Source organism: Ammospiza nelsoni, chromosome 30 (assembly GCF_027579445.1).
Source record: "Ammospiza nelsoni isolate bAmmNel1 chromosome 30, bAmmNel1.pri, whole genome shotgun sequence".
Taxonomy (NCBI): domain Eukaryota; kingdom Metazoa; phylum Chordata; class Aves; order Passeriformes; family Passerellidae; genus Ammospiza; species Ammospiza nelsoni.
Genome location: NC_080662.1, coordinates 3,928,144 through 3,948,931, shown reverse-complemented (window position 1 = coordinate 3,948,931; position 20,788 = coordinate 3,928,144). Strand labels below are relative to the sequence as shown.

The following is a 20,788-nucleotide window of genomic DNA, read 5'->3' as shown; positions in this document are numbered from 1 at the left end:
CCCGCAGCTCGGTGATCCCCAAGGAGTTCAGCTCGTGCAGCCTGCAGAGCTTCGAGTCCTTCATGCTGGCCGACATGCCCCGCTGCCTGAGCAACGTCCCCGAGCAGGGCAGCATCATCGCCCCCGCCTCCTGCGGGAACGGCTTCGTGGAGCGCGGCGAGGAGTGCGACTGCGGCACCCCTGAGGTACCTGCGGGGGCACGGGGCTCTGCCCACGCTGGGCTGCTGCTGGCTGGCTGGCCCTGCGGTGGACGCTGCTGTTTGGCAACCCTGGTGTATCCCTGAAGCAATTGAAGTCCAAAGATAAACATAAAATATATTGTTTCAGTGAGCTCTTCTAATCATCAGATTTTTTTTGAATGAGGGCTTCCAACTGTTGCTGCAAAATTTGCGTCCCAGGGTGAAAAACGCCAATCACTTGTTTTTAAAATTTTTAAAAGTTTAATAGTAATAAAATAGTTAAAAAGAATAGTAACACAATTAGAGTAATAACAATTTGGACAAATTGAATAAGGACAATATGAGACAATAAAAACAAAGAGTTAGGGACGTCCGGGTACCTTTTCTGGGCATCACGAGCCCGAAAAAGGACCCCTGCTAACAAAGGATTAACCCTTAAAAACAATAGCCCGTTGCATATTCATACACTTCATACGTGATGCATAAATCCCATTCAAACACAGGATTCTGTCTGGGCAGTGTCAGCTTCTTCCTTCTAATCCTAACAGTGCCTCCAAGGTGGGAAGAAGTTAGTTTCTTCTCATAAGAAGTCAATAAATTCTTTTTCTCTGAAAGGTCTAGGTGTCCTGTGGCTGTTATCTCTCTTCTTGTTAAACAAAGCATCTTACATAGCATAGTTTCTATTTTAACAATTTTTATAACCTAAAACTATATTTAACACAGTACTTAAGAAAATTAATGCAGCATTATTTTCTAACACAACACATATAATATTCATCCTAATATTTGCAAAAAGCCAATCATAAAATACATGCATTTTTCACACCAGTAAAACTAAAACAGGCTGAATTTTGGCTTCACATGTTACTGCATGTGATTTGGAGCTGCCCAATGTTTCAAATAAAAAATACAGACTTGGAATGAAAGTTCCTGCTCAAGTAAATGTTAAGTCATCTTTCTCTTTTCTAAACTCAGTAGGCTCATGACTACTCTCTGTTGTGTATAGATCTCAATGCCATTAATAACACCATGATCCCATGGCCACACTGGCAATGCCAGCCTGGTAAAATGGACATTAACAGTAGGATTCACAGCTACTCAATTAACCCTGCTGCTGAGCCATTGCTAATTGCTATTGAGCCATTGCTCAGCAAATCCAGAATGGCTGGCAAGACCCTTTGGGGTATATAAAAACAGTGCCGGGCAAAGGAGTTAGAAAGCTTAAACTCTACACAGTCTCTCATTATTCTAAATGAATTCCTTGTAATCTGAAAGCTCTTGCTGAAGCAGAAATTGTGGTCATCAAACTGCTGAGCTGGGATGACTGGGGATGTGCTGAGTGCTGGGAAGGATGAAGCCCTGTTTTGTCAGGAGGGTGGCAGAGGAACTGAGAGTGGACAAAGCCATCCCCACAGCTCAGCACAAAGCCCCAGTTCCCTGCAAACCTAGGCATTTTAGGGAAGGTGCTCCCCAAAAAAGCCAAGGGTGGGTGCCAGACTTCCGTCCCAGCCAGGGACAGTGGTGTGGGGTCCCTGTCCCCAGCTCTGACTTCTGCTTCTGTCCCAGGAGTGCACCAACGACTGCTGTGACCCTGAGACCTGCAAGCTGAGCTCGGGAGCTGCCTGTGCCTCCGGGGAGTGCTGTGAGAACTGCCAGGTGAGACCCCTCCCCAGTGAGAACTGCCAGGTGAGACCCCTGCCCTCCCCTATGAGAACTGCCAGGTGAGACCCCTCCCCAGTGAGAACTGCCAGGTGAGACCCCTGCCCTCCCCTGTGAGAACTGCCAGGTGAGACCCTTTCCCTGTAAAATCTGCCAGTTGAGACCCCTCCCCTCAGAGAACTGCCAGGTGAGACCCCTGCCCTCCCCTGTAAAATCTGCCAGGTGAGACCCCTCACCTCCCCTGTGAGAACTCCTGGGTGAGAAACCCTCCCTCTGCAGATCCTCACCCCTGCTGCAATAAAGCAGGAACTCACCTTGCGCTGGTCCCTGTGTTGGACAGCACTGCCAAGGGCACTGTCATGGAGTCATGGAATGGCCTGGGCTGGAAGGGACTTGTGGGATCACTGATCCAACCCCAGGCCCGGCACAGACACCCCAAAATCCCACCCTGGGTATCCCTAGAGTGCTGTCCAAACACTTCTGGAGCTCTGGCAGCCTCGGGGCCATGCTAGCACCCTCTGGGGAAGGAGCCTTTCCCAAAATCCAGCCTTTCCCTGATCCCCAGCCATTCCCTCCCTGGCACAGCTCCAGCCATTCCCTCACATTCCCTCAGGTGCTGTCACTGCCCACCCCAAACCCCCACCATCAACTCCCTCAATCTCCCACCACCCTGCAGAAATGAGCCCTTTGGTTGGCCATTTTCTCCTGGCAATAAAAGCTGTGGCACAAGAGGCAACCCCTGAGAACTGACAGATCCAACACGAAGTGAGATATGGATCCTGCTCCTCACACAGCCTGTGTGTCACCATTGAGCAAGAAATGACACAGATTCACTGCAAGGCTGGTTTGCAAAAGAGCAGCTTTAATATGAAAATTCTCTTCTTTCATAGATAGATTTGACTAGATTTCTACTTGATTGGCTAATTAACAAAAACTTTCTCACAAACAGTCCTTGAGAAGAACAGAAAGAGTAGGAAAACACAGGTTGTTTATACTAACAAGTTATCATTGTTCTTCTACAACTCCCTAAAAAGTCTCCCAAGCCCACTGTGAGCACACAAAGCCGTTTGCTCACTCTCTGACCAGGCTGTTGCCCCCACCCCTGTGCAGTGAGATTTTCCTGCCTGTTCCAGCCCTCAGCTGGGTGGTTTGGGCAGTGTGGAGGAGCTGGGTGCCGAGTGTGGCGTTTGCTCCCTGCGCAGTTCAAGAAGTCGGGCTCGGTGTGCCGGCCGGTGAAGGACGACTGTGACCTGGCTGAGATGTGCACGGGGCGCTCCCCCAGCTGCCCCGAGGATCGCTTCCGTGTCAACGGGCACCCCTGCAGATTTGGAGAGGGCTACTGCTACATGGGCACCTGTCCCACCCGTGACAGCCAGTGCAAACACGTCTTTGGGCCAGGTGAGTTCCCCGTGGCACCGAAAATCGGCTTGGCTCGGGCACGAGAGACAGGAGAGGGAATTCTGCATCACATCCTCAGATCCACTGCACCTCAGGAACTGTGGGTCTGCTCTTCAGCTCAGGCTTTGTGGTATTGGCAGGGGTCCCCAGGACGAGGTGAGAGATGAGTGAATCTGACTCCATGTTCTTAGCAGGCTAATTTATTATTATATCACATTACATTACATTGCATCATATCATATAATATCATATAATATCATATCACATTATGTTATGTTACATCATATCATATATCATATATCATATATCACATTGTTATATTATATCACATTATATCACATTATATTATATTACATTACATTACAGTACATTACATTATATTACATTATATTATATTATATTATTACATTACATTATTATAATATAATAGTAATTTATTAATAATTTATTATATATTATATATAATATATAACTTATATAATAGGTATTATAATAATATATAATATATAGCAACATCTATACTATTATTAATATAATATAATATAATATAATATAATATAATATAATATAATATAATATAATATAATATAATATAATATAATATAATATAATATAATATAATATTTATAATAGAATATAATAATATGTTATGTAATGCTATATATTATACTATACTAATGTATAGTATAATATATATACTATATATATTATATATAGTATATATATTATACTATATATACTATAGTGTGTATATATATATATTCAAATTATACTATTTTATATATATATATATATATATATATATATATATATATATATATACTACAGAATAGAGAAAGGATAGAGACTGAAGGCTTAACAAGAATGATAATGAAAAACTCATGACTGGCTCCTTAGTCTGACACAGCTGGCGGTGATTGGTCATTAATTAAAAACAATTCACACGGAACCAATCAAACATGGACCTGCTGGTAAACAATCTCCAGCCACGTTCCAAAGCAGCAAAACAGGGAGAAGCAAATGAGATAATATCGTTTTTTCTCTGAGGCTTCTCATCTTCCCAGGAGAAGAAATCCTGGCAAAGGAATTTTTCAGAAAATATGACAGTGACAGCCCATCCATACAAATAATCTCCATTTTGTAGCATAATTAATGATGATTTTTCTATTTCCTACTGTCAGTGGTTGTAGCTCATGAGCCAGACCTCAGGGCATGGCGTGCTCTGTGCTTTCAGGGAAACGGGAAGTGGGGAGCACATTCCTCTTCTGCAGAACACGTCTGAGTTAGTTGGAATGGAGCTGGGGAAGTGGTTTTGGCCAGATAGGAAAAGGAAATGACTGTCCTTCAAATTAACAGCCAGATTTGGCACATCTGGTGCTTCTGAAAGCAGCATTTCATAGAGCTGGAGAATGGCTTGGGCTGAAAGGGGACTTAAATCCCATCCAGCGCCACCCCTGCCATGGCAGGGACACCTCCCACTGTCCCTGGGGGCTCCAGCCTGGCCTTGGGCACTGCCAGGGATCCAGGGGAGCCACAGCTCCCTGGGAATTCCACCCCAGCCCCTTCCCACCTTCATGGTGTTATAAATGAATACTCCAATTTAATAATTAAGGAAATTTATTAAATAATCAAAGTAGAATTTTGGTAAAAACCACAAGCAATTCGACTCTGAGCCAGGCAATCAGAGTCGGGGAAACCCAGGATTTGGCCTCTATTGCACCAAAGTCCCATGGGTCTCCAAATATCATTTATTTCTAAATGATATTTAGAAATATCATTTAGAAATAAAATAAGTAAAATTGAGAAATAAATATCATTTAGAAATACAGCATTTTGGGCTCTGGAAGGGGCCCTTCTTTAGCATATTATCACAGTTTTCTTTCTTGCTGCCCCGTTTCTCGGAACTGGTGAATAACTGCTGAAATCCTGTCAGGTGAAAATCTTCTGAGATAAACTTCTGGTGTTATTATCTTATATATGGTGCCTATCAAATGCCTCTTGCTGGGGTCTTGTCAGAGGAAAAATCCCTTGAAATATCCATCCCTGGAGACAGTGTCCTCCTGGTGTTTGAATCTCCATCCTCATCACTTAGCCTATTACTGCTTGGTGCACGACACTGCCTTTAGTGCACAAAATGCTGTGGTTTTTTATTTCCTTCAGCACGAATTATTTTATAACATATATCACAACAGAGAACAATTCCTAATTCCCAACATCCCATCCATTCCTGCCCTTTGGCAGTGGGAGCCATTCCCTGTGTCCTGTCCCTCCATCCTTGTCCCCAGTCCTTTCCCGGCTCTCCTGGAGCCCCTTCAGGCTCTGAGCTCTCCGTGGAGCCTTCTCCTCTCCCTTGGGCACCTCCAGGGATCCAGGGGCAGCCACAGCTGCTCTGGAATTCTATCCCAGCCCCTCCCCACACTCATTCCTTCCCAAAATCCCACCCCAATCTCGCTTTTCCCAGTGGGAGCCATTCCCTGTGTCCTGTCTCTCCATCCTTGTCCCCAGCCCCTCTCCAGCTCTCCTGGAGCCCCTTCAGGCTCTGGAAGGAGCTCTGAGGTGTCCCTGGAACTTTCTCTTCTCCAGAAACTCATTTGTGCCCATGACGTGGCTGGGAAAGGCCATTTCCAGAGCAAAGGAAGGAGCTGGAATATCCCCGGTTCTGGTTTGGGATCCCAAACTCACCCTATTTATTGTTTTCCTCCTGCAGAGGCCAGAGAGGGCGAAGCCTCTTGCTACAATGTGAACGAGATGGGGAAGTACTTCGGGTACTGCAGGAAGGAGCAGGGCACTTACCTCCCCTGCAAGAGAAAGTAAGCACTGGGCTGTGGGATGTGCTGGGATTTGGGAAGAGAGGAGGCCATTCCTACTCTAATCAGGAGACAGAAACAAGGAATGGCACAGCCCTGTGTTCCCTCTTGTTCTGTCTGAAAACTGGGGGAAGTAATTTCTAAGAAAAGTGGATTTAAATCATGAGGTGAGAGAGCAAAGGTGTGCACATTATGCCATATCATATCATATCATATCATATCATATCATATCATATCATATATTATATTATATTATATTATATTATATTATATTATATTATATTATATTATATTATATTATATTATATCAATTATATCAATTATATCCTATCCTATCCTATCCCATCCTATCCTATCCTATCCTATCCTATCCTATCCTATCCTATCCTATCCTATCCTATCATATATTACATTACATTACATTACATTACATTATATATTATTGTAATGTAATGTAATGTAATAATATAATGTAATATAATGTAATGTAATATAATATAATATAATATAATATAATATAATATAATATAATATAATATAATATAATATAATATAATATAATATAATATAATATAATATAATATAATATAATATAATATAATATAATATAATATAATATAATATAATATAATATAATATAATATAATATAATATATTATACCTGGGCAGGGCTGCTTGGGAGGATGAGTGTGAGGGTGTGCAGGGAACTCCAGGGATTTTGGGATGGGGAATTTGAGCTTCAGAAGTGAAGGAATATGAGTTAAATGCTCATTTCTGTGAATCAATTTGTGTTCCCTGCTAAGCTCAGCAGGATTTAAGAACCTGCCACCTGCTCCAGCCAAGGTGCCACACCAGCATTCCCTGCTGCAGCATTTCCTTGGAATTCAGGCTGCAGGAGAGCCCAGCTCGGGGGGTTTGCTGGGCCTTGTCCTTGGGGTGACAGCTCCTGTTGTCCTTGCAGAGACAAACTGTGTGGGAAGCTGTTCTGCTCTGGAGGCAGGGAGATGCCTCGGGACGGGAGCCTGCTGTCCTTCAGGGCCTGCAAAGGCAGCTTCTCCAGGGGTGGGAGGGACGACCCAGGGATGATCCTGGATGGAACCAAGTGTGGCAATGGGATGGTGAGTGGAGAATCCTCTCTTCCTTTGTTCTTCCCCCTCTTTCAGCCTTGTTGATATAATTCTGTCCTGTACAGGGAAGATTTTAAACAGGGAGGACTGAGTGGACCCCAAACTTCTGCTGCTCTGTTTTCCCAACTTTTATCCCAACCCAGCAGCAAAGCAAACAGCAATTGGCAGCATTCCCATTTCCTTAGGCTTGGCGGCTGCCTCGTTCCCTTTACTGACACAAAGATGTGTGGCAGCAGAAACGCAGCTTTGTCTGAGAGGTTAGGAGATCATTAATATGTTACTGCATTTAATTATTGCATTTAATTATTTCCATAATGGCTGTCCCTCATCACTGGGTGCTCTTTTCCAGTCACTCCCTTGAATATTCCTGCCTGGAAGGGAGGGATGAGGGATTGAGTGGGGAGCAGTGATGTCTGCACATCTCTGTCACTCTCCTTTCTACAAAACACCCAAATGGAAAATCAACCCCTCATCTCCCACTCCTAAAGGGGTCTGAGGGATTTCCAGAGCTGTTCTCCATCCCCTCCCAGGATAAAGTGCAAACTCTGCCTGTCCTAGAAGCTCCAAATCCCTGTGGTTTGCTCTCATTTCAGGTGTGCAGCCGTGGGGAGTGTGTCCAGGCTGAGGATGTCTTCAGATCCACCAACTGCTCTGCCAAGTGCCCTGGCCATGCTGTAAGACACCAGCATTTGATGTTGTTCACTTTAAAACCCCAAGAAAATGATGCAGATCAGGCTCAGACCTCCTTGCTGACAGTGTTTAAGTCATTGATACAAATCTGTCAAATTTGAGGAGTCAGAAACTTTAAAAATTTTTATGAAAACACATCTCATCTGAGGGAACATCAATATTTTTGCCCAGAAGATGGACACAGCCCCTGTGTCTGACCCTGCCCCTGAGCCATGGTATCACAGCTCTCCTCTTTTAGGTTATTTTGGTTTGGGGAGGAGAATTCTTCTCACATTTGACCATTCAGAGACCTACAGATAAATAGATTAACTCTATAGTGAAGCTTTCCCTGCAGAAGCAAAAGGTGCATGACATCAGGACTGTCCTTTAACACCCCAAACTGCTCCTTTTTGTGCTAAATTTTAGCTCAGATAAGTGAAGAGATTAAAAAAACCTCTCAGCATCCTCACTCAGAAACTTTCTGAGCCCCCAGACTCACTGGTGTCCCTGTTTGTGCCCCCAGGTGTGTGACCACGAGCTGCAGTGCCAGTGTGAGGAGGGGTGGGCACCCCCCAACTGTGACAGCTCCTCAGCCCTCACCAGTGAGTGCCACACTTGGAATGTGTCCTTTCCTGCCTGCAAGGGATCCCTGAGCATTTCAGGTTTCCTATTTTCCATCTATCTGTAACCCCGCAGTTCTTTAGGCCATTATTACTGTGCCTGAGTGGGTCGCAGCTGGTGAGAGAGAGACGGTGAATTTTGTATTTTGATTAGAAGGTTGAATTTATTTATATATCATATATAATACATTAAGACTATACTAAATAGAATATAGAGAGAGGTTTGCAGAGCAGCTAGGCTAGGCTAAGAATAGATAGAAAGAATCTACAACAAAGTTGTGGCTAAGGACTCAGTCTCTTAGCTTGCACTTTGTGATTGGCCCTTAATTATAAACATAGAAAATGAGCTAATCAGGAAACTCTTGTTACATTCTACAGCATTTGATAATAATTGTTTACTTTGGCCTCCAGAAGACACAGAAATCTGAAAGAAAGGATTTCTGTGAAGAAATGTCTGCGACAAGGCCATAACTCTGAACTCCATATTAATGTGAGCTGCTGCTCTCCCATTTTAGGCAGACACAATTCCTCTCCAGGATTTTAGCTTTTACATTTTCATATATTTGTAATCCTGCAGTTCTTTAGGGCATAACTCTGAATTCCACACCCAGTGTGAGCTGCTGCTCTCCCATTTTGGGGCAGACACAACAATTCCTCTGCAGGCCTGGGAACCAAGGACACCTCACTGCCTCAGGGCCCAGAGATGGGAACAAAAGGGAGTTGGGGGCAGCAAACTTGGGGTCAATGACTTCATGACCTGCAGCTGTAATTGGAAGATCAACCCCAATATGCAAATTGGCCAAACTTATAAAAGTGTGAAACCCATGACCCATCATCCATTTTGGGTGTAGCCCCTGTAGGATTTAAAACCAGCCTGGATGTGGCATTGGGTGCCAGGGTTGAGTTGAGGTGCTGGGGCTGGGTTGGACTGGATGATCTTTGAGGTCTCTTACAACCCAGTGATTCTGGGAATTCTGTGAATCTGCCCCAAAAGGCACCAGAAGGAGCTGGGGAGCTCCAGGGGAGCAGCCCCGCACCAGAGTGGCTCATACAATTGTTAATTGGAATAATTAAGCTCATCAAGCCCAGCAGCACTGAATCATGTCCTCAGCTGCCACAGGCACAGGTTTTTTGAACAATTCCAGGGCTGGGAACTCCAGCCTGTCCCAGAACTGCACAACCCCTTCCATGAAGAAAATTCACTTCATATCCAACCTAAATCCCAGCACTGTATCCCAGGGAGCTGATTTCTGAGCACCCCTCAGTCCTGCAGGGAGGAGTAGAGAAGGTGTTTTCCTCTCTAAGCTGACAAGTGATTCCCCCTGGAGATGAGACCAACAGGCTTCTCCTGTTTATTCTTGGAATAATGAGTTCTCTGTCCCTTCAAAGTGGAGCCAGGATCCCATAGGCTTTGCTGTGAGGGAGCTGGACAAGTTCATTTATCATCAGCATGGTCCTTAACTGACCCACCTCTGAGGGAAAATAATTTGTGTCCAGATTTTCACATGTTAAGGGGAAAAAAAAAGCCTTTATTTAATTTATAATATGGAATATTTTTGTTCTCTCTTCACCCTCTCCAGAGCTGTTAGCTCTGAACCTCTGACTTGGTTGAGGCTTTGGAGTAGTTTTGTTGAAAATTGTGGAAGAAACTTTATTTGAGGGCAGTTTGAAGGTCTGCACCCTTCTGTGGGTAACAGTCTCTGGGACAGAGGAGAGGAAGGACAGGGGAGGATCTTTGAGTGTCAATGGAAAGGGCAGGGATGGTTTAGGGTTTGTTCAAGGTTTGTTTATCCCAGGGACAACTCAGGGAACAACTGACTTCAAACATGGCAAAACCAGCAGGAGTTCTCTCCTTTCCATCACCATTTGTGTGCAGGAGAAGAACCCATAGAATGAAAACAGAGATAATAAAATTCCTTCATCAGTGGTGATGGGAAACTTCTTAATAATGGTGAATCTTGCTGGGTGTCTCCCACCCTCAGTGGTTCTGGGATGTTCTAAGAACTGTTTGTGTCCCTGCTGATGTTTAGGAACTGTTTCTGTCCCTGCTGATTTTGCAGGAACTGTTTCTGTCCCAATGCTCAGTGATCCCTGGTGTTTCAGAACTGTTTCTGTCCCTGCCCTCAGTGATTCCCTGGTGTTTAGGAACTCTTTCTGTCCCCGCTCATGTTTAGGAACTCTTTCTGTCCCTGCCCTCAGTTATTCCCTGATGTTTTAGGATTCTTTCTGTCCATGCCCTCAGTGATCCCTGGGGTTTCAGAACTATTTCTGTCCCTGCCCACAGTTCCTGATATTTAGGAACTGTTTCTGTCCCTGCTGATGTTTAGGAACAGTTTCTGTCCCTGCTGATTTTTTAGGAACTGTTTCTGTCCCTGCCTTCAGTGATTCCCTGATGTTTTAGGATTCTTTCTGTCCCTGCCTTCAGTGATCCCTGGTGTTTTAGGATTCTTTCTCTCCTTGCCCTCAGTGATCCCTGGTGTTTCAGAACTGTTTCTGTCCCTGCCCACAGTGATCCCTGGTGTTTAAGGGCTGTTTCTGTCCCTGCCCTCTGTAATTCCCAGATTTTTAAGGGCTGTTTCTGTCCCTGCCAGGCATTGCTGTGGCTGCTGGCGTGCTGGCTGTCCTGGCTGTCACTGCAGTTGCAGCCGTGCTGCTCACCCGCTTCCGAGGCTCCCACAAGAGGTAAATCCTTCCCACATCCACCTAAAACCCACAAACCACAGCCAGGAAATCCCTGCAGAGTTTGCACTGGGGGTGGGGGGAATTAGATCCTGGGAGGGAAGGAAGATGGTCCATGAGATTTGTGGAGGCATCAGAAATGCCATGGCTGGGAGGGGATGGAAGAGTTGAAATGGAGCTCTTGATAAATCCTTAAGAATCCCAATGAATAAAGGGAAGAAAGAAATCAAAGACATGGGTACAAAACACCAGCAGGAGTAAGGCAGGGCCTCAGCTGTGAGGTTTTTCTTCAGTTACCTAAAATTGAGCATGATTTGAAATCTTTGACAGCCACCAGACCAGGAGGGGACCCGGAGCCACCAACCAGGTGTTTGTGGATCAGGAGCAGAGCTGCAGGGAACAGCCTGTGCTGGTGCCACCTGCCCAGAAGGTGAGAGCAGGGACAGCTGGGGACTGTCCCCAGGGCTCAAACCATCAGCCCAAGGGACTGCATTTCCACAGGATTCCCAAAATGCTGAGGGGAGGAATCCCAGGATGAGATTCCCAAAATGCTGAGGGGACAAGGTTGGGGACCTCAGCATGAGATTCCCGAAATGCTGAGGGGAGGCACAGCGCTGGGAACTCCAGCACGAATTCCCAAAAATGCTGAGGGGAGGGACAGTGCTGGGAATGCCAGTTTGAGATTCCCAAAATGCTGCAGGGACTGCGCTGGGAATGCCAGCATGAAATTCCCAAACTTATGAGGGGAGGAATCCCAGCATGAGAGATTCCCAAAATGCTGAGGGGACAGTGCTGGGGATCCCAGCACAAGATTCCCAAAATTATGATGGGAGGAATCCCACCATGAGATTCCAAAATGCTGAGGAGAGGGACAGCGCTGGGGACTCCAGCATGAGATTCCCAAAATGCCGAGGGAGGAATCCCAGCATGATATTCCTAAAATACTGAGGGGAAGGACAGTGCTGGGAATGTCGGCACGAGATTCCCAAAATTATAAAGGGGAGGAACCCCAGCATGAGATTTTGAAAATGCTGACAGGGCTGCACTGGGGAACCCAGCACAAGATTCCCCAAATTATGAGGGGACAGTGCTGAGAATCCCTGCACAAGATTCCCAAATTGCTGAGGGGAGGGACAGTGCTGGGAATGCCAGCATGAAATTCCCAAAATGCTGAGGGGAGGAATCCCAGCATGAGATTCCCAAAATGCTGAGAGGTCAGTGCTGGGGATCCCAGCATGAGATTCTCAGAATTATGAGGGGAGGGACAGTGCTGGGAATGCCGCCATGGAATTCCCAAAATGCTGAGGGGAGGAATTCCAGCATGAGATTCCTAAAATGCTGAGGGGGCAGTGCTGGGGATCCCAGCACAAGATTCCCCAAATTATGAGGGGACAGTGCTGAGAATCCCTGCACAAGATTCCCAGATTGCTGAGGGGAGGGACAGTGCTGGGAATGCCAGCATGAAATTCCCAAAATGCTGAGGGGAGGAATCCCAGCATGAGATTCCTAAAATGCTGAGGGGGCAGTGCTGGGGATCCCAGCACAAGATTCCCAAAATTATGAGGTGACAGTGCTGAGAATCCCAGCACAAGATTCCCAAATTGCTGAGGGGAGGGACAGTGCTGGGAATCCCAGTATGAGATTCCCAAAATGCTGAGGGGTCAGTGCTGGGGATCCCAGCATGAGATTCCCAAAATTATGAGGGGAGGGACAGCACTGGGAATGGTGGCACGAGATTCCCAACATTATGAGGGGAGGAATCCCAGCACGAATTTCCGAAATGCTGAGGGGACAGCGCCGGGAACTCCAGCACGAATTCCCAGAAATGCTGAGGGGAGGGACAGCGCTGGGAATGCCGGCATGGGGAGGGCTCTGGGTCCCCAGTGAGCCGGGGCAGGGCAGGGACAGCCGGAGATAAGGCAGGAGGTGAGATAAGGGCTCCGCCCCATTTGTGACCGTTCCCGTCCGCAGGTAATTGATAAGAAAGTTCTTCCCGTGCCTCCACCTCAGGAGAACAAACCGCACCTTCAGAGTGTGAGTACTTCTGGGAACGTCCCTGCTTTCCTGCGGGATTTGGGAACATGACAAACCCCTGATCCCAAAGGGACATCCCTGAGCTCCGGAGTGGGCTCTGTTTTCTCAGTCACCATCCCTGCACCCCCAGCCCCTTAAAGCATTTTCATGTCCAGCTCCAGGCTGCACATCCCCAAGGAACACGTGGGTGCACACAGAGGGTTAAATGGTTCATGTTCTGTTTTTTCCAGCCTGCCCTGAGGCCCAAGGGTCCCCCACCTCCCGTTCCTGCCCCCAAACCTGGCTCTTCCCACCCCGAGGAGAAGTTTGTGAGTACAACCCTGCAGCTTCACACATCTCTATCAGATCCCAATTCATATTTGCAGCTTCTGATTTAAAGTGAAAATTTAAAATCACAGCTATTCAAAGCACAGGTTTTTAGGGTAGGAATCAATTTTTGGCTGTGTAATCCTAAACTGCACAAATATTCCTCATCAGCCAGGGGGTCCTCCAAGGCATCAGAAACAAACTCAGTAGCTGGAGTTTAAGCCAAGAGGCATTTCAGGTGTAAACACAAAGTAAATGATGAGTAACTCTGCTGCTGCAGGTGCCTGTGAGGGTCCCTGTGTGGCAGAGATGTGCTGGGTCTTACATTTGTAAGAATTCAGAGGAATGGTTCTATTTCTCATTAATAAACCCAAACCATCCTAATTAAAAGGAAATACCTGCCTCAAATGTTCACCATTTCAGCATTTCAGGCCCCTGCCCCCCTGGCAGGACGGTGTAAAATCCATCTTCACTCTGGTCACAAAACTCTGGGGTGGTGCCTGCACAAATACTGGGTCAGGACAATATAAAATGTAAATACAAAGTATAAGATATAAAATATTTCCATGTATCAGTTATAAACCACATTTAAATCCCACTCTGTGAGCTTGGATATCAATATTTAAATATTGGGAATAGCTCAGTGTCTTCTGAAACAGACCTGGCCCCCTTGTATTTGTATTTTGTTGCCCCCTTGCACATGGACAGGTGGGAATTCCTGGGATTTTGCAGCAGGAAAATGCTGCAGGGTGAGGGTGGCTGGGGCTGGGGAGGTTCTGCAGCTGCTCAGAGAACCCCAGTGACATTGAAACCCCATTTTGTTCCAGGCTCCAGAGAGAACAGCTCCTCCTGTGCCCCTTCCCAAAGGCAAACCCCCTCCTCCACCCCAGGTAATTCAGGTGGGAATAACAATTCCCTGGGCATGGAATTCCCATAAATCCCCTGGGGATGGAATTCCCATCAGTTCCCTGGGCATGGAATTCCCATAAATTCTCTGGGGATGGAATTCCCATCAGTTCCCTGGGGATGGAATTCCCATCAGCTCTCTGGGGATGGAGTTCCCATCAGTTCCATGGGGATGGAATTCCCATCAGTTCCATGGGGATGGAATTCCCATCAGTTCCCCGGGGATGGAATTCCCATCAGTTCCCTGGGGATGGAATTCTTTTACTGCTGGGATTTAACTGCTCCTTTTCCCTGCAGGCTTTAAAGCCCCCCATGAACCCCAGAGTCTGAGGCTTCCCAAGCAGAGCTGGCTGGGCCACCTGAAGTTTCCAGGGACAGTTCATCCCTCGATTCCTCCACTTCTGGCAAAGGCATCCTGGACCATCTCCCTCTCCTCCTTGAGAACTGACTGGAAGGATTTGGGATTTCAGGCAGTGAGGAGCCCTGGTGGTGACATGGAGCTGCTGTCCAAGGGAAGCAGAGCAGAGCCACCACTTGCACTGAGGTGTAAACTGGGAGTAAGTTACAACAGCTGCTGAACACCCCCAGCACTGTGGATGAGGCTGCTCCTCCTCTGCTCCTCTGGGGCCAGAGCTGAGGGCAGCAGGGACAATGTGGCTGCTCCAGGTTTGGGAATTGCAAACTTTTTTTTTGGCTCCATTTCTGGATCTTTTCCAGCCCTCTCTGCCCTCAAAGATTTCTCCCTCATGTGCAAGTTGTGGAGAAAAACAAACTCTTCCTGCCCTGGGGAGAGAAGTTGTGTCCCCAGGGTCTGAGCTGGACGTGGAAAAAGCAATGAGACACACTGGGAATGGTTCTGGCAAGATCCTTTGCACTGGATTCTCTCCACAATCCTTAAATTCCCTGTTGAGGATGCCATTCCCTGCAAAACATGGATGTGCTGGAATTTCAGTTCTTCCTTTGAGGTTGTGTTGGATGAGGATGGATGTTACTGGAAGAGCAGAGCTTCCTTCCTCTTTGGATAATTGCTGCTTTATTTGAGCCAGGAACAGATTGGAATCTCCACCTGGGTTTGACTGGGGTGTAAAAATCCAGAAGTTATTTTTTATGAGCTGTAATTAATGTATTTACAGAGATTTCTGTATTAAAGTTCTGTCTGAACAGGAAGCAATTGTTGTGTTCTTTCAAACCCATCATGAAGCACAGGAAAACCAGGGTGAAGTGGGGTCATTTCTGACATTGCCAGAGCCCTAAAATTCCCAATTTGCAGTAAAAAGATCATTCCCAGGTGTTGTCAGCCCTGCCAAGTCAGCCAGGAAAGCTGAATTCCATTTATAATGAGGCTTGACAGGATATACCAACACAGCTTTTCTGCCACCTTCAAATCTGTTTCTTTCTGATTTCCAACCTTTGGGAGTATGCCAGAATTTTCTAAGAATAGTGAGATTTGAAGCAAACCTAGACATTTCTTTTTTTATTAATTATCTTCTGAGATTCAGCTCCAAACCGGGAGCCTGGGCTGCCTTTTCCTGCAGAAAACCAAATCCTCACCTGCTCATACCTGAACTCTCATTCCAGCCCTGAGCAGAGGGTGAGCCCTGGACAGGGATCAAAAATCCTCCTTCAGAGTGACCTGGAGTAGAAAAATATTCTATTTCTCTGTAATTTATATATAAATTTATATCTGATTTATTCCACCCAGAGCAGGTTCTGATTTCCAGCCCCTCCTGCCCCGGGACGCCCGTGGTTACTCCGTGTGCAGCTACAACCTCTCGTTGTGTTGTACAAATGTGACATCTGCTGCTCAAAAGGCTCCACTGCAGGAGGAACAAATCCCCAAATCAGCTGGAATTTGCTGGCCAGGAGCCATGAGCTGCACCTGTCCCTGCTCTCAGCCCCCCAAAAAGCCATTTATTGACAGGTTTTTGTGGTATGAGTGAATATTCCACTCCTCCTCCTCCCTCACTCCACGGGAAAACAAAAATGTCTTTTTTTCCTGTTTCTTTTCAACCTCTGAATTCACAGAATCCTGGAATGGTTTGGGTTGGAAGGGCCCTGAAGGATCCAATTCCAGCCCCAACAGCTCCCACTGTCCCAGGGTGCTCCAAGCCCTGTCCAGCCTGGCCTTGGGCACTGCCAGGGATGGGGAATCCACAATGTCTCTGGAATAACCCAATTTTCCAATTTCCCACCTTTCTTCACCCCACTTTTCCTCCATCTGCAGTGACCCCACTGCCAGGGCTGGCCAAACCTTTCCACAATGGATTTCCCCCTAAAAATGGCAATATCTGGGGCCGTTTCCATGGTATTCAGCTGGAATTTGCTGGCCAGCAGCTGTGGGCTGCACCTTTCCCTGCTCTCAGCCCCCAAAAAGCCATTTATTGATAGGTTTTTTTAGTTTGAGTGAATATTCCACTCCTCCTCCTCCCTCACTCCACAGGAAAACAAAAATGTCTTTTTTCCTGTTTCTTTTCAACCTCTGAATTCCCTTGCATCCCAAACCCAACCTTCTCTGTGAAGGTTTTCAGGGAGTTCTGGAAATCCAGAGCATCCCAACAGAGTGAATTCCTCTGGAATTCCTCTCCCACCCTCAGAATTGCACACTTTTAAAATTCTTCTTCTTGGGGACTTATTTTTTAAGGGTTTTTCATGGATTTTGTCCCCAGGAGGCAAAGCCCTTGACATCTTTAGTCTTTTACTTCCTCTCTTTGCTTGTTCTTAAAAACTGTCAGGTTCCCTTCCTTTTGGGGGCAATTTCTCTTGAAGTGTCCATTTTTCTTACAATTAAACCAAATTTTTCCTCCTCTAATGGCAGTTAACATCCCTCTGGCCTTTTCCTTTGTTTTCTCTTCACCCCTCCTGTTGTATACTTTCTGTGCTTCTCTTAAGAAATCCTCCAATCCCCTTTCTTGCCAATTGTCTCATTTCTCCAATTTTCTCTGTATATCAAACCACACCTGGGTGACAAAATATGGTTTTTGTAAGATTTGTCTGGCTGCTGTTTCAGGGTCGATATTTGAATATTGCCTCATGTTTTCCCTCAATCTTTCTTGAGTATTGTCTCATATTTATCCTCAATCTTTCTTGAGTATTTCCTCATATTTTTCCTCAATTTTCCCAGCCACTCTGGTGGGGTTTCCTCCCTCTTTTGTTGTCCATTAAATGGTTTCTGAGGATTTTGGCCCTTCTTGCTGCGCACATTCCGTGCTGGCCGTTAGAGGGCAATGGGATGTGGGGAAGGAGGAGCTGGGGGATCAATTCTGCACTTCCAGCACCTCCTGCCCTTGGGCTGCGTCCAGGGAACGTTGGATCTGCAGACACAGAGGCACCAGACAGGGAATGAACTGATCCCAGCCCTCCAAACGTGACTCCAGGCCAGGCTCAGAGCTCCTCACAGCCAGAGCCAGCTCTGACTGAGTCAGGTTTAACCCAAGCCTTTTCCTAGCAGCCTTGTCCAGGTGAATAATTCATGTAGTAACAACGTGAAATTAAGGATTTTGCTTCCCTGTGCCAGCAGATTTTCTGCAGCCTTGCAGCAATGCACAAATCATCACCTTCTGCACAAAGGAGGAGATAAAAGGCAGCAGGACGAGCCCACTGATGTGAAAACTCACAGGGAAAATTCACAGGGAAGGTTTTTTCCCTGAACTCACACCTTGCTGGTTGTCTGCCACCAAACTGGGCTTCATGGTCCCCAAAAAATGCTGCCAAAAATGGTTCCAAAAAATGCTGCCAAAAAATGGTTCTAACCATGCCAGCCTGTGCTGGTAACATCAGAAACAATATCAGTATTAATAATTAATATCACTAATAATAATGTCAGTAACAATAATATCAGTAACCAGGGAATCATGGAATATCCTGGGCTGGAAAGGACCCACCAGGATCATCAAGCAGCTCCTGGCCCAGCACAGACACCCCAAGAACCCACCCTGTGCTGAAATGTGAACCTCAGCCACTTCAGTTTCTTTAATAACGGCTGAGAAGTGCCATTAATCATCCCTTTAATGATAATTTCCCCAGTATGGCACTGCTGGATGCTTCCAGCCTCCTCTGGGGCTGAGCACACAGGAGGCCCCAGCGTTCCTCCAGGCCCTGCATCCCTCCAAAGCCACCCTCAGGAGAGTGGCAGAGATTAACAGGCTGCTCCTGACACGAGATCCATAAATAATTCCACAAAAAGCGTGGCCCCGGCCTTTAGAAGGTCTCAGGGCAAAATAGTAGAGGCTGAAATATTGATGGATGTGTCTGCAGGAGCCATTAGGGGAGGGAAAGTGGTTCCATGGGGCTGGGCTGAGCCAAGGCACCGGGAGGACAAAACACATCTGAGTGCCCAGCCCAGGTAACAGGAGAAATTACAAACCCCACACAATTTCAGCAGGAGTTTAGAAATGGAATAAAAAAGCTGCTCCTCCAGCAGGGACAGAGGTGCTGGGAAAACCTGGAGGAGATTTCCAGCCAGAACACGTGAGGACAGAGCTCAGGTGCCTGCTTGGGGCTGCAGCCACACAGAACATCCCTGCTACAGCTGTTCTTACATGGACACAGGGATGAGCTGCTCCACATCAGGGTCTATTTTTGCCTGTCCTGGAGTGCTCTGCAGTAATGTGCTTTTCATGTTCCATTTTGCAGCCATCACGGAGAGGAAAATCCCAGGATCCCAGCGGTGGGAAAGGCACGGTAAAGAGCTGCTGAGAATTCCTGAACGTGCTCCTCAATTAGGTCACCCCAAAAACCCCTCCTGCCCAGCTCCAGAGCGTGATGGGGCTCAGAGCACGAGGTGATTTAGCAGAGAATGAAAAATCCCCGTGGTGGGGTCTGCCAGTGAAGTACTGGGACAGGACATGATCCCCTTTGGGACACCATTCCCTTTGGGACACCATTCCCTTTGGGACACCATTCCCTTCAGGACATGAATTTCCTTCAGGACACAATTCCCTTCAGGACACCATTCCCTTTGGGACACAATTCCCTTTGGGACACAATTCACATCCTTCAGGACACAATTCCCTTCAGGACAAAATTCCCTCTGGGACACAATCCCCTTTGGGACACCATTCCCTTCAGGACACAATTCCCTTCACAACACAATGCCCTTCAGGACATGATTCCCTCCAGGACACAATTCACACCCTTCAGGACACAATTCCCTTCAGGACATCATTCCATTCAGGACACAATTCCCTTTGGGACACAATTTCCTTTAGGACACAATTCCCTTTGGGACACAATTCCCTTCAGGACATGATTCCCTTCAGGACACAATTTACACCCTTCAGGACATGATTCTCTTCAGGACATGATCCCTTTTGGGACACGATTCCCTTCAGGACACAATTCAGCCCTTCAGGAGGCCTTCCCTCCCCAAACACACTTGGGAACAGCAAAACCCCCCCCTGCCCAAGGGACATTGCTCCTGTGGCCAGATCCAAGGCCACAAACCTTTTTCCTGGTGGGATGGTGCCACAGGAGTGGCTGACTCCCAAATTCCAGTGCTCCTATTGCTGGCAGCTGCCAGCAAGGCCTGGATTTGCACAGGAACCCAGCAATTCCCACCCCCAGCACGTTCAGCTCACTCCCCTGGAATCTGGGAGCTCCATCCCAGCCTCAGTTCCTCAGGACTCACCTTGGAGTGTCCACAGGGAGGATTTGGGCTCCTCTGCCCCTGGCCCAGGTCCAAGATCTCAGAGCCCTCTCTGGGCTGCTCTGGCTGCACAGGGGATGCTCAGCCCCTTTTTTGGGTTGATTTATTTGATCCCTGCTCTGGATCAGGTCCAAGATCTCAGAGCCCTCTCTGGGCTGCTCTGGCTGCACAGGGGATGCTCAGCCCCTTTTTTGGGTTGATTTATTTGATCCCTGCTCTGGATCAGGTCCAAGATCTCAGAGCCCTCTCTGGGCTGCTCTGGCTGCACAGGGGATGCTCAGCCCCTTTTTTGGGTTGATGTATTTGATCCCTGTTCTGGGGGACCTCCCCCTCCCTTCCCTGAGCAGTGTCAGAGTCTGGGATGTGGGTTATGGGCATGGTGGGATTTGGCCCAACCTGGATTCGCTAACCCTGGAGGGCTTTTCCAGCCTCAGTAACTCAGTGATTCCATGATAGGGGCCCATGGTGGTGTTTTTAGGCTGTAACAGCAAGAAGGACTCGCAGGAACAGTCCCAAAGCACATTCATTACCCCCTGATGTCCACACCTCAGCCAGTACCTGGTGCTTTGCTGGATTTGATCTTCGAGCACCCCTGAAGTGATCCCTGCAATGGGAAACCAAGAACCTGCCCAGCTCCAAGGACTCTGCAGAGCCCAGCCCCCAAAAAGGGGGAAAGAGAGAGAATTATAAAATCACTGGGGCTGGAAAAGCCCTCAAAGTCCATCGAGTCCAACTGCCCCCAGCAGTGCCACCCGTGTCC

The 20,788-nt window shown here is 47.0% G+C and overlaps 1 protein-coding gene across 1 annotated transcript in view; it reads left to right on the top strand.

The window, feature by feature from the left end:
- The window catches only part of LOC132085299 (zinc metalloproteinase-disintegrin-like NaMP), a 75,066-nt gene extending 59,515 nt beyond the window's left edge, over positions 1 to 15,551 (top strand). Inside the window, exons 12-24 of the mRNA XM_059490675.1 lie at positions 8 to 185; positions 1,746 to 1,835; positions 3,041 to 3,236; positions 5,944 to 6,046; positions 7,005 to 7,161; positions 7,764 to 7,844; positions 8,363 to 8,441; positions 11,051 to 11,141; positions 11,469 to 11,568; positions 13,110 to 13,172; positions 13,403 to 13,480; positions 14,306 to 14,368; positions 14,682 to 15,551. Coding sequence (XP_059346658.1) covers positions 8 to 185; positions 1,746 to 1,835; positions 3,041 to 3,236; positions 5,944 to 6,046; positions 7,005 to 7,161; positions 7,764 to 7,844; positions 8,363 to 8,441; positions 11,051 to 11,141; positions 11,469 to 11,568; positions 13,110 to 13,172; positions 13,403 to 13,480; positions 14,306 to 14,368; positions 14,682 to 14,714 — 1,312 coding nt within the window. The 3' untranslated portion in view covers positions 14,715 to 15,551. The remainder of the gene's footprint in view (positions 1 to 7; positions 186 to 1,745; positions 1,836 to 3,040; positions 3,237 to 5,943; positions 6,047 to 7,004; positions 7,162 to 7,763; positions 7,845 to 8,362; positions 8,442 to 11,050; positions 11,142 to 11,468; positions 11,569 to 13,109; positions 13,173 to 13,402; positions 13,481 to 14,305; positions 14,369 to 14,681) is intronic.
- Positions 15,552 to 20,788: the final 5,237 nt, after the last annotated feature.